The sequence below is a fragment of the Solea senegalensis genome, linkage group LG17 (assembly GCF_019176455.1).
Source record: "Solea senegalensis isolate Sse05_10M linkage group LG17, IFAPA_SoseM_1, whole genome shotgun sequence".
Taxonomy (NCBI): Eukaryota; Metazoa; Chordata; class Actinopteri; order Pleuronectiformes; family Soleidae; genus Solea; species Solea senegalensis.
The window spans coordinates 6,135,723-6,148,975 of NC_058037.1; the positions used below are offsets into that span (position 1 = coordinate 6,135,723).

A 13,253-nucleotide genomic window follows, 5' to 3' on the forward strand; every position below is an offset into this window, starting at 1 on the left:
GGTGTTCTTCCCACTCTCTCCTCTCTGGTGATAAAGATGCTGATTCTCCGGCTTCTTGCAACAGCACGAGAGAAATTACCATAATGACCATGTGTTGGCTTTGACATGCAACTTCTCAGCTTTCAGAAACCGTTGGAATTTTTCCAGTAGCACAAACTGACATGTAATTACGGTAATGCAAAGTGTCATCTATGTGTTAGAGGGTTAAACTCTGTTGGTGATATAGAGAACGTATACAGTATAAAGACCATAACGATCAATAAATTATTCATACAGAACAGTACTGACTGTCTTGCAAAGGTCAACATAGATTTCTCTAACACTGTTCAAAATCTAACGTACTACTGTTGATTAAATCATGGCTTGAAACAGCACCCAACTAATACCCTATTTTCTCTCGTTTAAATAACATCTGCTAAAAAAGTCAGTGACAACATATTTCATATTTATTTGCCTTTCCAATGGGGATTTTAACAATAAAACCACATTAAGTGCCATACCTGACACTCTGCTCACAGAAACAATACGGAATTGTTAATCCATCACCCACATGTTGGACGATAAATAAAGAGTTTAAGTGGCTCTCCATTAAATTAGCAATATAAGATTAAAATTACATCATGATACATTCATCCATCCACCCATCCATCTTCTACCGCATTATCCTGCACATGAGGGTCGAGGGAGTAATAACATGCATGATGACGTTCCAAGCGCAATTTCAAAATAAAAGCATTTGATTTGATATGTGGAGCTGACAGGCTTAACCAGCATTGTGTGAACCCATTTGACAACGATTTGAATGTAATGAGCATTAATTCAAATTTTAAAGTGATGCACTACAAAAAACATCATGTGGAGGATAAAGAATAAAGACAGATGGATGGATACCGGAAAGCAGAGAAATAGACTTCTCCAATCACAGACAAGATTCACCAGCGCGTCACACGTTTGTGACGTCAGGTTATTCTTAAACGGTTGAATAACTGCCAGATATCTAAAGTGAAAGTTATCTTGGAAAAAGGAGGCAGAAGCACTCACTCATTGAACATTTTTTTGACAATACCACAGCCATAAAATCAATATAAATCCAGGCAGCCCCATTATCTTGATCCTCGTAAGTGGGTTAACGTAATATATGTTATATGTAATAAATATAAATTAATGTAATTTCATTTAATTAAGCATTTATTGCAGTTACTTTCACTATATCGGTCTCTGCTTCACTCCAAGTGTGACGTAGTGCTCACATGAGACAGAGCAGACTGAGACTGCAGTGTCGTAAGTGACATAAAAGAACTGCCAGCCTAGGTGAATGAAGGGGAAACACTGCGTCATCATGCATCTCAATTATATCCTCTGAATGATACAAATATAGATACAAGTGTCTGAAGGAGTGAAGTTTTGATAGACCAAGAAACAAACGTTGGGGTAAGGATTAAAAAGGATTAAAACATTGGGGTAAGGATTTGTTTTTGGTCAAAACAAATCAAGACACACATGTAAATCCACATTCCCTAAAATCTTCCTACCTGTAGTGAGGTGATGGAGGCTGCATGTCCCTCCAGTACAGCCAGCGGTGCACACGTCTGTAAGCACCACACTCTGATGGTTTTGTCACAAGAACCAGCAGCAATCATGGTGTTCTCATAGCTGACGGCCATGTCTGAGATCTCGGCAGCGTGGCCGCGCAGCGTGGCCAGCAGGCGTCCATCGTCTGTTCCCCAGATTTTCACAAGACAGTCGTCTGAGCCCTTTGAAAGACAGACAACACAACAGTCCCCATGGCTATCACATGTGAATCAGGACTGGTATTTTAGACTTTTTTTTTTTTTTTTTTCAGAGAAGTGGCCTGAAGCACACGTCCAGTAAAACAGATGAAATAATTATGACAAGTTCAAAAAGACTTTTCTGTCCGAGCATGCAGCTGCTCAGGGCTACAAATCCGCAAACTTGGAAGACAAACAGCCTTCTAATACGTGATTGTATATATAATTAGATGTGATCAATCTGTAGTGTGAGAAGAAAACAAAGTGGACCACTGAATGTACCAGATTATCCATCTATCTGGTTTGTGAGATTATTATCAGTAAAGATAAATCTTCATCTGTCTTCCAGAGCACATTCCATACATTAGCCTGGGCGACATAAAGCATTTTCACTCATGAATAAGCAGATCACTACTTCTGTGTCTTAAACTAAGATCAGCTTACTTTAACTTACTTAAATTAAAAGTACATTTGAGTATATACTGTATGATTGCTCTCGTGTTGGTTTCCATTATTTAAAACACTGTACACGTCTGAATTATTGAGGGAAATCAGATTCTTGAGACCGTGTTAATGTTTCATCGGGCTCCAACCTTCATTTGGCTTTTCACAATGACAGGGCTACAGTGTGCAGGTAAGTATACTGCACACAGTAGAAACAAGTCCACTGTATCACCACCCAGGACTGATATTTTTCACACTCCTGCGAGACAGGCTGGTCCGTACTAAGAGGAAACCCAGCTCCCACTGAAATAAAGTAGAGCTACACAGAGGTAGATAAGTGTAATCTCAAAGTGTAGAGAAAAAAATAAGGTGTATCAGCCGAGGCTTCAGTGAGACTTCACGGGATGTCTCATTTTGACAAAAGCTACTCTGGGTTTAAAAAAAGGGGGGGGAGGACATTTTTAGAGGGAGAATCCTGTTTGTAAAACACTATATTTAGCCTTAAATCAGAAAAGGCAAGGCATGAAAATAATAGAGAACAGAGTTCAAGAAAAGAAGGACCACAAATCAATAAGGTTGGGGAAAAGAGTCATAAAACGATATATTCATTGTGGGGGGTTTTGTGCCCCAGAATCGTGACACGTTCATGTTTCATTAAAGGTAACTCAGCGGAAAATGTCTGCTGTCATCCACCTGATCAGAGGTTAAACATTTTCCATTTGTGCTTTGACTAATAAACCAATCAATATATCGAACACCTGGGTTAAGGTTATAATTACACCTAACCAGCATCACAAGTGCTGGTGACACAGTGTGACATATTCACAGCATACTACGTCCTTCCAACTCCTCTGAACCCCCACAATAATACCATATTTAAAAATACCAGCACAAGTCCTGCAAGTATGGTTACAAATAAAGGTCATTAATGGACTAAAATGCCCTCTGTGAATGTCAAACTACTAGATTAATAGTTACATGATACAGTTGCAACTAATAATTATTTACATTGTGTATAAATAATGTACTATCATTTTTTTTAATTCCATCAGTAATTAGAGTTCAAAAGTTCACCTTCTTCCCCAGTGGGAGACATCAGACACATACTTTGATCTGCATAGAGGGACAGTGTGTTCCAAGACGAGACAATCCCATGTTCAATTTGGAATATCCAAACTCACTCGTAAACCACAGTAAACCTAGAATCAAGACTAGAATATACACTAAAAGACTAGAATAGTGACTAAATATTGCATTTAGTGGGGGCAGCCCATGGCTAAGTGGAAAGGGAACTTGGCTTCTAACCAGAGGGTTGCCGGTCACCAGGTCAAAGGGCTCCCCAGGCGCTGCTGAGTGGCTGCCCACTGCTCCTTATAGAAAGCTTCCTAGTAGAGGATTAAGTTGAATGCAGAGAAAGAATTACCCCTAGCGGATTAATAAAGTGTATATATAATTTCAAGAGTCTAGTTTTTGCAATTTATTAGGGACAGAAATATATAGGGGCCCTCAGACAAACAATTCTACATTTGAAAAGAGTGTTATAGAAAGTAAATGTTATCATTTATTTTACTTTCTTCTACTTATTTAGTAGTTTTGAAAATTGACATTAACAAAATTGAAATTGAATAGTGACACATAATAAATGGTGTAAAAAAAAGCTCACAATAAAAAGAAAAAGTTAGTAAATGTATACTGTATTCACTTATCTGTATATGAATGTATATACATGCATACAGTTTATAAGGCACATACTCACCTAAAGCTCTGATCAACATGAATTGAACTTTTAATTAAAATCTATGTCTGACAAATAAGTCAGGCTCCTACATCAGATTATAAAGTTGTTTCTTGTTTGAACCCATACACCAAAACATTGTAAAAGAAAGGCCAGGCAATTAGATTGAAGAGAAACATGAGCTGAAAACACCAACTCCCCCACCCGCTTCGAATAAATCTTAATCACTTTCTCCATCACCACCAGTCGAGCAGAGTGTGACTCGAGACACAGTTGTTTCCCGTGGACTGACTGAACTACAAGTGGTCCCATGGCAATGTAAAAACCCCCCACGGTGACATGATGAACAGATAATGGACGAGATCAAATGAGGGCCTGGATTAAAAAGGTGCTTGACATGAAACATATGAAGCAGCACAACCTTGGTATAGATGTCAAGTTACAGTATATTACGGCCAGTTGAGTTAGCTACAGTTACTGAGACAAACAATCCATAGCAGCTAGTATAATTTGTCCTTGTGGCCATGATAATGAGCCCCGAGCCTCTTCCAAAGCTATATTACTCAAATCAATATGGCCGTTTGCCAATGAACTGTTTAGCCAAACCTTTACGCACATGCCCATTGATCACACGCGACTTCAGTGAATGTTTAGGCTAAACTATTTAATCAATTACCCATGCTGCCACTGCAGCAAAGCCAGGGAAAAACACACACACACACAAAACTGATCTAAAAATAAGAAAATATTTAAATAAAAATGATATTGCGATGAAAGGAGACAGCAAGAAAAAAAAAAGGGAGAGGGGGAAAAAAGAGCTGAGAGGGAAAAAAAAGGGAGATGGAGAAAGTGAGGGAGACTAAGAACGAATTTTAATTCTGGCACTTAGCCAATGCCTCAGAGGAAACATTTTCTCCTGTTATGATGAGAAATAGCAAGGAGAAGAGAGGGGGTGAAAGGAACAAAGGAGATGCAGTGTAGGATAAGGGACGAGGGGAGAGGAAAAAGAGAAAGAGAGATAACATGAAGAGAGAGACAGAGAGTCAATCGAAAAGCCCTCCTCCTCCTCCCCCTGCTCCCTCTCAGCAGACAGCCATTTTTAGAGATTTAAGAAGTGAAAGCTGAAAATGGTGTATAGCAGCAGGCAGAAAGCAAAACGAGGGCCGGCAACATTAAATCAATATTATCTCCGTGTTGATTTAATATTCAAAGCATAGCTCGCACTGTATCACCAACACGTCTGCACCAAAGCTAACACAGCAACATCTATGTAAAGGCAGCGACATCCATCTTTTCATGAACATGTCTTCTTTCCCTTTTTTAAAACGTGATCGCTGTCAAAAAAGTTGTGTGGATTTTTCTTTTCTTTTTTTTCTTTTGCTGCAAGGTGAATTCAGTTACAGCTGTGAGTCACTGAGTGAAAGATGCTCCACCCCAGTGAGGTAAACATTAATTACATCCCGCCACAACTGTTACTGTTAGATAACACAAACAGATACTGGGTCATCCTCGCAAGCCAAAGACACCCTGTAACAATCAAACATGACCACAACCGACAAGGAGTGAACCCTCAACAAACAGCATGCCGCTCGGGAAACTTTCCCAGTCATTACACATTTTGAAAAGACTTGGAGCACACACTTACTGACTGGTTTCAACAGATTTTTTTGTGGATCAAACATTTAACGACAGCGCCTGACGACGGATCACAGGCGACATGATTTGACAAACCAACTGAACGCATCACAACTCCAACCGTGTCTATAGGAGCAACAGTTTAAAGCATAAACAAACATCGCCATCACTGTTTTGATCCCCGCTTCTGACACAATTTCCTGTTTCCCCTACTCTTTCATTGGCTGCTGGCAGCACGTGTTTGCAGTTAGGTCAGTAATCAGCACACACTACCCGATTGCGTCCAGAGTCGGCTTAAAAAATTCAAACATGTTTGATTGACTGTGACTGAGGTCGTGTCTGTTACCCTCACACACTTGCTGATTCAATTCTTTCCCGCTCACACACTGACAGATTTCTGTGCCAACCAGCCATGCCAACTGTCCCCAACTAGTGCTGACTGGTGCAGACTCTGCCCGACAGCGAATAATGGGCAAAATAAGGCAAAAAATCTTGTAGCGTGTCCCCAGCATTATGCTACACACAAACGGAGGCATCACACTAAAGCTGGACAATTAACAGTTTTCAAATACAATTCCCAAATCACCAAATCAAATCACAAATTCTGCAATTTAATAATACAATGATGATGATAATACGATGATGATAACTTCACTGATGATGAACTCTGTTGAGCGTAATGCTTCCATGTAGAAACGAACCTCAGCGATGTTGGTTTAAGTTATGGTAATAGTAATATGTGGTTATGTGAGTTTGCTTATTATTATTCTCTAGCTTTTAAAGCATTGAAACTATTAAAAATACTTTATACTTGTTTCATTGGAGCTCTGTTTTACAGGAGCATGTACAAATGCTGTTGTATAGAAATAAAGGAATAGTTAGTATTTACATAGCACTTTTCTAGTCTTGATGACCACTCAAGCTGCTTTAAACTACAGTTTCGCCATTCACCCATTCACGCACACTTTCTCAGAGTGCATTTTCTATCACTCATTCACATGCTGCCGGGAAAACAGCTGTCAGGAGCAACGTGGGGGTTATGTGTCTTGCCCAAGGACACATCAGCATGTAGACTAGCGGACTAGTGGCTACATACATATAATAATCTCAGTTACCTCAGTTCTGTCCCAGTATATTTAATTATTTTTAATTTAATTAGATGAAATTTGTGTTCATATAACAATTTCATTTGAATAATACTAATATGAAATTGTGTTCATATTGTTAAACATAGTCTTAAAAACATAGATAATATGTGTCATCAGTGTTTTTTCAGTGCTGTTCCATCATGTTTTATATCTATGACACAGAAGAATTTGAACTGAAACTTGACTTAAAACCACATTGATCATAGTTACAATATCTGTCAGAAACATAGCAATGACATATATTCTCATTCAGCCCCTACATCACAACACCACCACCACAAGCAAAAAAAAAAACACGCTGCCTTACCGTGAAGATGCGTCGTCCCGTCCTGTCAAAGGTGACGCAGTAAACGGACGACAGATGTCCCAGGATCCTCTTATGCATCTTCATGTGCTGGTACACAGCGGTGGGCACCAGCTGCCGCAGACGGTAGGAGCCGATCAGTCGACGGCCGGAGCTCGTCTCCACTGCACGTCAAGAAAATATTCACACATCAGGAAGGGCAAAATGATGCCTGGAGTCAGGTGATGCGATGCAAATCGACACAGGGGTGTAGATATGACATATTGTGAAATTGCAATACATTCAGATACTGTAAGCAAGGTACTAACTTGTTTACTAATTTTTCCCTAAAAAATAACAAATGTTATATACAAAATCAATATATCTGGGGTTTTTTTTGGCTAGAGAGAGGATGAATATGACAATATTTGAGTGTATCTATATTTTTCTTACACTCCAAGCACCAAGAAGACAGTATCCAATGAAACGGGTTTATTTCATTAAAACATGCAAATATACAGTTGAAAGAGTAAAACTGGAAGGGTGTCACTAATTTATTTTATTAATTATTATTTATTTTTATTACTTACCAATATTAGGTGGGCTCCCATAGATAACTGGTGGCTCCGGTGGTCGTCCACAGTGAAGTGCAGCCAGTGCTGAGCCCTTCCACACCACATGCTTGCAACCTAAATAAAGAAAAAAACATAACAGATAATGTAATTACTATATGATTTGTGGCGTTACTTTTATTTAAGTCAAGCATTTGTTCAATTGTCACAGTGTAACAGATTTAAAACATGATGGAGCAACACGAGATAAGATCAACATATATATATATATATATATATATATATATATATATATATATATATATATATATATATATATATATATATATATGTATATATATATATATATATATATATATATATATATATATATATATGTATATATATATATATATATATATATATATATACATATGCCGCTCTGTTTTCTAATTCGAAAGAATGAAATGAGAAGCTGCAACTGCGTTTAATAAGTAATTATCCACAATAAAATAATTTTCTAATAAGAATGTGATACACTATTTCTGTAAACAATCCCAGACACTGAAATAGGTGGATGAAAACCAGTGACCATGAAGAACAGACCCTGGGTCTGACCTATATTCTCGAATGCAGCCTTTGCGATTCACTACATCATTTTGAAAATTATTACATTTTCAGCCCTAAAATCAAACATTACACAACTGTACATTAGACCTACACTGACATAATATATTACCATAAGCTTTAGTCTACTCTAGAGCTGAAACAATTACTCGATTAATTGATTATTAATCAATTACTAAATTAATCGTCAACTATTTTGATAATCGATGAATCGGTTTGAAGCTTTTTTCATGATTAAAACAACATTTCCGATTGTTTTAACTTCTTAAATGTGAATATGTTCTTCATTTATTTGCTCCATATAACAAAGAACCCATTTAAACTGAATCATTTTGGTTTATGGACAAAACATGACATTTGAGATTATCATCATTTCCAGGTTTGACAAACACTAATGAAACAAACTATTACTCGATCAATCGATTATGGAAATAATCATTAGTTGCAGCTCTACATGTGTGTATACATCACATCGGCAAACGCATTCAAATGCACTCACTCTTGCTGGTGCGGAGGAGATTCTGCCTGCCGGCCCCCAACAGACTGATGAGCCCCGGCACGCTGGCGGGAACTTCTGTCTCGAGCAGCGGACAAACTCTGGAGCAGACCTGCAGCAGGTGGTCTGGACTGATGTGCCGGTTGAGCTTCACCTGAGCAAAGAAACATCACACACCCGTATTTATCACATTTTGCAATCCAACGGATACAGTTCCTGGTGAGCAGGAGCAGCAGAAAGAGATGTGTGTGAGCTTTTGCCAAATGCTGATGCATCGAAACACCAAACATCAACAGCTCAGTGACCCTGACAAAAAAAAGTGGTTAGTGCTTACAAAAAAAGCACCCAAGGAGAAAAACAAATGTAGTATCGGTGTTAACTTAAAACATTTAAACTGATTATTTAAAGTAAACAAAAAATAGTCTGAAATGATGGATTGTAATTTTTTTTCTCAGCAATATTAAGTGACACAAAACACAAGGTCACAGCTTCTTTTCAACACAAACTCAATAAGGATAATTTGGAGAAAAAAAATTAAACGACTAAATAATTACTTTTTAATTGAATTGAAAGGATTAACTGACATGTGCAACCAAATGAATGCTGCTGCAACCAGTTTGTCTTTTAAACAACAGTGCAGTTCAACAGCAGTGGAGGGGGCGTGGCATGCAACATAAGCATGACACCGAATGAAAGGCACACTCTTATAAACACAGTGTGTCTCTGACACATGGGGACACTCCTGCATGGCCTACTTCTGAAGACACACACACACAAAGCTAAGTAAGAGTAAAGAGCAGGATGAGAGAGAGACAAACACAGTGAGACGTGCAGCGCTGTGTTTATGACAGCACTATTTCAGGAATGTTCATTTAAATGAGATATGTGGAGATCAGCTTTGTTTCAGACACATCTGATTTAAATATGTGAACTGGGTCAAATAACCCTGAAATTAAACAATTACTGCTCGCTCGCTCTCCCTCTCTCTCTCTCACACACACACACACACATAAATAACTCCTTTATTCCTTTATCTGAGCACCAACACACACACACACACAAAATTAATGACCCCTTAATTGCTTTCAACATCCTTGCTGGTTCAGAGACATGATCAGTAATTCTGAACACATCCAAGCACACACACACACACACACACACACCTCAGGTACAAGCACAGCCAGGACCCACACGAGCAGGTACACACTCTCAGACACACACACACACACAAGCACATTATGTGATGTGTAAAAACAATTTGCACCATTTTACTTCCTTCTGATGGGTAATGGATAACAACCACCGCCTCCCCACACCACCACACGCCTACAGCAGCAGCACCAGAAAGCACACACGTGGTCCTACACACACGTCTGCAGGTTCCCTCTGTGTGAATCACCACCTTTAATTTCCACGCACTGTTTTATAAACACATACATATCTATGGCACCTAAACTCACGTTCCCTTTAATCCAGATCACACATTAAAAACCAGCAAAATGTTGAAACTTCATTCATCAAAAATCAAATTAATATAAATTAATAATTGCACATATTTATGATCATATAATATTTTAAATTAATATAGTCGGTCTATATATGTGTGTGTTCCACGTTCCTGGTTGGCTTCATATGCAAATTTGAAATTAACAATAATTATTATTATTATACATCTAATTAACCCGCCTTAATTAATTAGCCACAACTAACAATGTTAATTATGACAATATCGCAGAGGTGTGCAGTTGATACCTCATGGCTGCCCAACCCTCTGACTGTGCGTCAGCGCAGGCATCAACCTCACACTACTGACAAGCAACCGCCTCTATACTCACTCCCTTTACATTTGTCCTGATAATTAAACACTATCCGCAGTATTTTTCCTTTTAATAGAGGGAATTATGCACAACAGACAGGAGGCAGGCTGAGAGGCTGAGCATGGGAGGAGGAGGAGGAGGAGGAGGAAAGGAGAGCTGAGTGAGCCAAGCAGGAAGACAGACAAAAAACACACACACGCACACGGGCAGCAACACACTGTCGATAATTCCTAAAAAACGTAAAGATCTGCATCCACTTCAAGCCACACGACATGCGATCACACCATGTCTGCCTTTTTGGACCCAAGAGGAAAAAACCATGACAAGCCAAATCTTCGTGGATTCAATAAGCCAAGGGTGATTAATATAATATATTAAAAAAAATAACTTAAACTAAACAGCAACAAAAATAAGCGACCGTGATGTGTACTCTGGGCAGACTGGCTAAGAAATAAATATGTAAGCAATGATTAATTCTCTCCACGCCCCCATGCGTAAAAGCCGCTTTCAGGCGAGCCCCTGTTTGTTTACATGACAATTAGCACGTCAGTTAATAGCGCGATTAAAAACGCACCAGCTCAAACGTTACCTCTCATCTTCACATCAACGATCTGCCTCCTCTCTTCAACCCGGAGCTGAGATCACAAACCCCCGAACAACAAACTCAACAAGACTCCGACACAGACAGCAGCTGCCTCACACACGAGCTGCAGCCCCGGCTTTACTCTCTATATTGTTTATATTCTCCTCCCAAAAAAAAAGTCCTGTTTTCAAACTCTTGCCCCCTTGAGTGTTTTTCAGCCCATGCACAAAATTATGCTTCTTGCAGGACAAGAGCGCCTCCATCTCTCTCTGGCTTGTGGCGCAGGGAGTCCCTCCTCCGGATCCTGGCGCTCCTACACCACAACACTCATGACGTATCAACATTTCACACACATTTTCACAACAACTATTAAAACCTTTAGGACGTGCATGGCAACAAACCCGCACACCACGGTGCACACCAGGCTGGGACCCGACACCTACGGTGCCCCAAAACGACCCCCAAGCTGCAGCCAACTCGCCCAGCAGAGCCCCTTTTCCACTTTTGACTTCACCACCTGATTTAAAAATTGCGGGAAATTCAATTTTTATTTTGCTCTCTAAAAACTTTTTCCTCCGTTATAGAGCACCCTTACCAAATTTTCGTACGTCCCGGGGTGTTCCTGTCCTGTCCAGTCCAACCTTTGTGGCAGCAGCTGAGGTGGAAAAACAGTGTCGACTGTGATCACCCAGTTCATAAATATATGAAGTGGTGTTTTTAAACAGTAAATGACAAATCAGAGTGAAAGCAACATGACAAAGTACAGTGCAGAGACAAGCATCTCTCTCCCACTGCTGACTGCTTACCTCCTTCTCCTCCACCTCCCTTATCAGAGTCTGAAAATAGGAAACAAATACAAAATTACGCCCCGTGACCATTTCGGACATATTCTAAATTATCCTAAAATGCAAGTACACCAACCTGGGCAGCTTTTTGACACGGTCCAGCTTCTAGAAATCGGGCTATTAGGAAGTACAGTTCTGGTATGGTTGGAGGGAGAGAAGAGGACGGGGAAGCTGCGTTAGAAGAGGGCAGCGAGGAAACTGGGGGGATATTAAAACAACCATGACACATTTTTACGAGCTGCTTTACTCACCAGAAGTCAACTGCGCGATGTGTGTACTGTCTGAAGCCATTTTGGTGTTGTTTGCCAGGGCAGCGCCAGAGCCTGTGTGCTGGGTCTAGGTGGCTGCCCTGTAGCTGTCACTGTTTATCCACCAGGAAGAGGCTGCCTCCATTCAGCTCTGCTCACACAAAGTCCCGCCTGCGTCGAGTATTTCTCCGCGAAGCGACAACTAGGGCGCGCCGCGCGACTTCGCTCGCAAAACACCCGCTTTCACGCGAAAATACCCAACCGCCTTAACGTGCCTGCTCTGTCTAACCCGCGGGGTGAATTTTAGTGCCAGTCGCTTTGTTGTGGGCTCAAGTTTGTTTACACCCCCTCCCCCTCAAAGGAAAAAAGCGCAAGCCCCCTGCGGAAGGACACACGCGGTGTGTAACACGCACTCCACTGTAGAGGGGAGGTAGAAATGGTAGCCTGCTAAAGGAGCGGACACACTGCTGCAGAATTCCTCTTATTCCGTAGTTAGGTGACATTTATCGCGTTTAATAATACATTTTTTTAGCGTACATACATTTTCATTTGCTTGTGGAATCATCAAAGCGCACATTTGGTCACATTTCCTGTATTTTCTTTAAAGGCGGATGTAAAACATGGCTCCCGTGGTGTTTTGAGGTGGATTCGTAACAGATCTCATCGTTTCGGCGAGGTTTCACCAAATCATACACCTTGCTGTGATGTGTCTGCGGTGTTTGTTACGGCCTCGTTTGTTCTTACTGTGTCGTTATTGTGTAACAAGATGTCTCGCTAACACACCCACTCGCTCTGGGAGCCGTTTGGTGGGGAAGTCGTCCATTTCTCCTCCAAATACTGCCAGGCAGTAAAATGGGGGAAGGGTTGGAGAAGAAGGGGAATGCAGCTTAATGAATGAAACCTCGTGAGTTACAGGGATTTAATGGCAGTGAGACATGTATGCAAGATACAACTAACTAGGAACATTAATAAGGGGATAGTTACATGGCAGCAGTGACACACTTCCTCTGAGGTTAACACAACGTCTGCGAATTAATATGACTAACACTAAGCTGTTGCATTAATTTATGCT

General features: G+C 40.2%; 1 protein-coding gene across 1 annotated transcript in view; it reads right to left on the minus strand.

Annotated features, from left to right (window-relative positions):
- Positions 1-12,508, minus strand: part of LOC122783618 (pleckstrin homology domain interacting protein) — a 31,725-nt gene extending 19,217 nt beyond the window's left edge. Inside the window, exons 1-8 of the mRNA XM_044048363.1 lie at positions 12,185-12,508; positions 12,010-12,068; positions 11,895-11,924; positions 11,684-11,743; positions 8,692-8,842; positions 7,605-7,703; positions 7,039-7,199; positions 1,533-1,754 (exon numbers count right to left, since the gene is read on the minus strand). Of these exons, the coding sequence (XP_043904298.1) occupies positions 1,533-1,754; positions 7,039-7,199; positions 7,605-7,703; positions 8,692-8,842; positions 11,684-11,743; positions 11,895-11,924; positions 12,010-12,068; positions 12,185-12,224 (822 nt within the window). The 5' untranslated portion in view covers positions 12,225-12,508. The remainder of the gene's footprint in view (positions 1-1,532; positions 1,755-7,038; positions 7,200-7,604; positions 7,704-8,691; positions 8,843-11,683; positions 11,744-11,894; positions 11,925-12,009; positions 12,069-12,184) is intronic.
- Between the last annotated feature and the right edge of the window lie 745 nt (positions 12,509-13,253).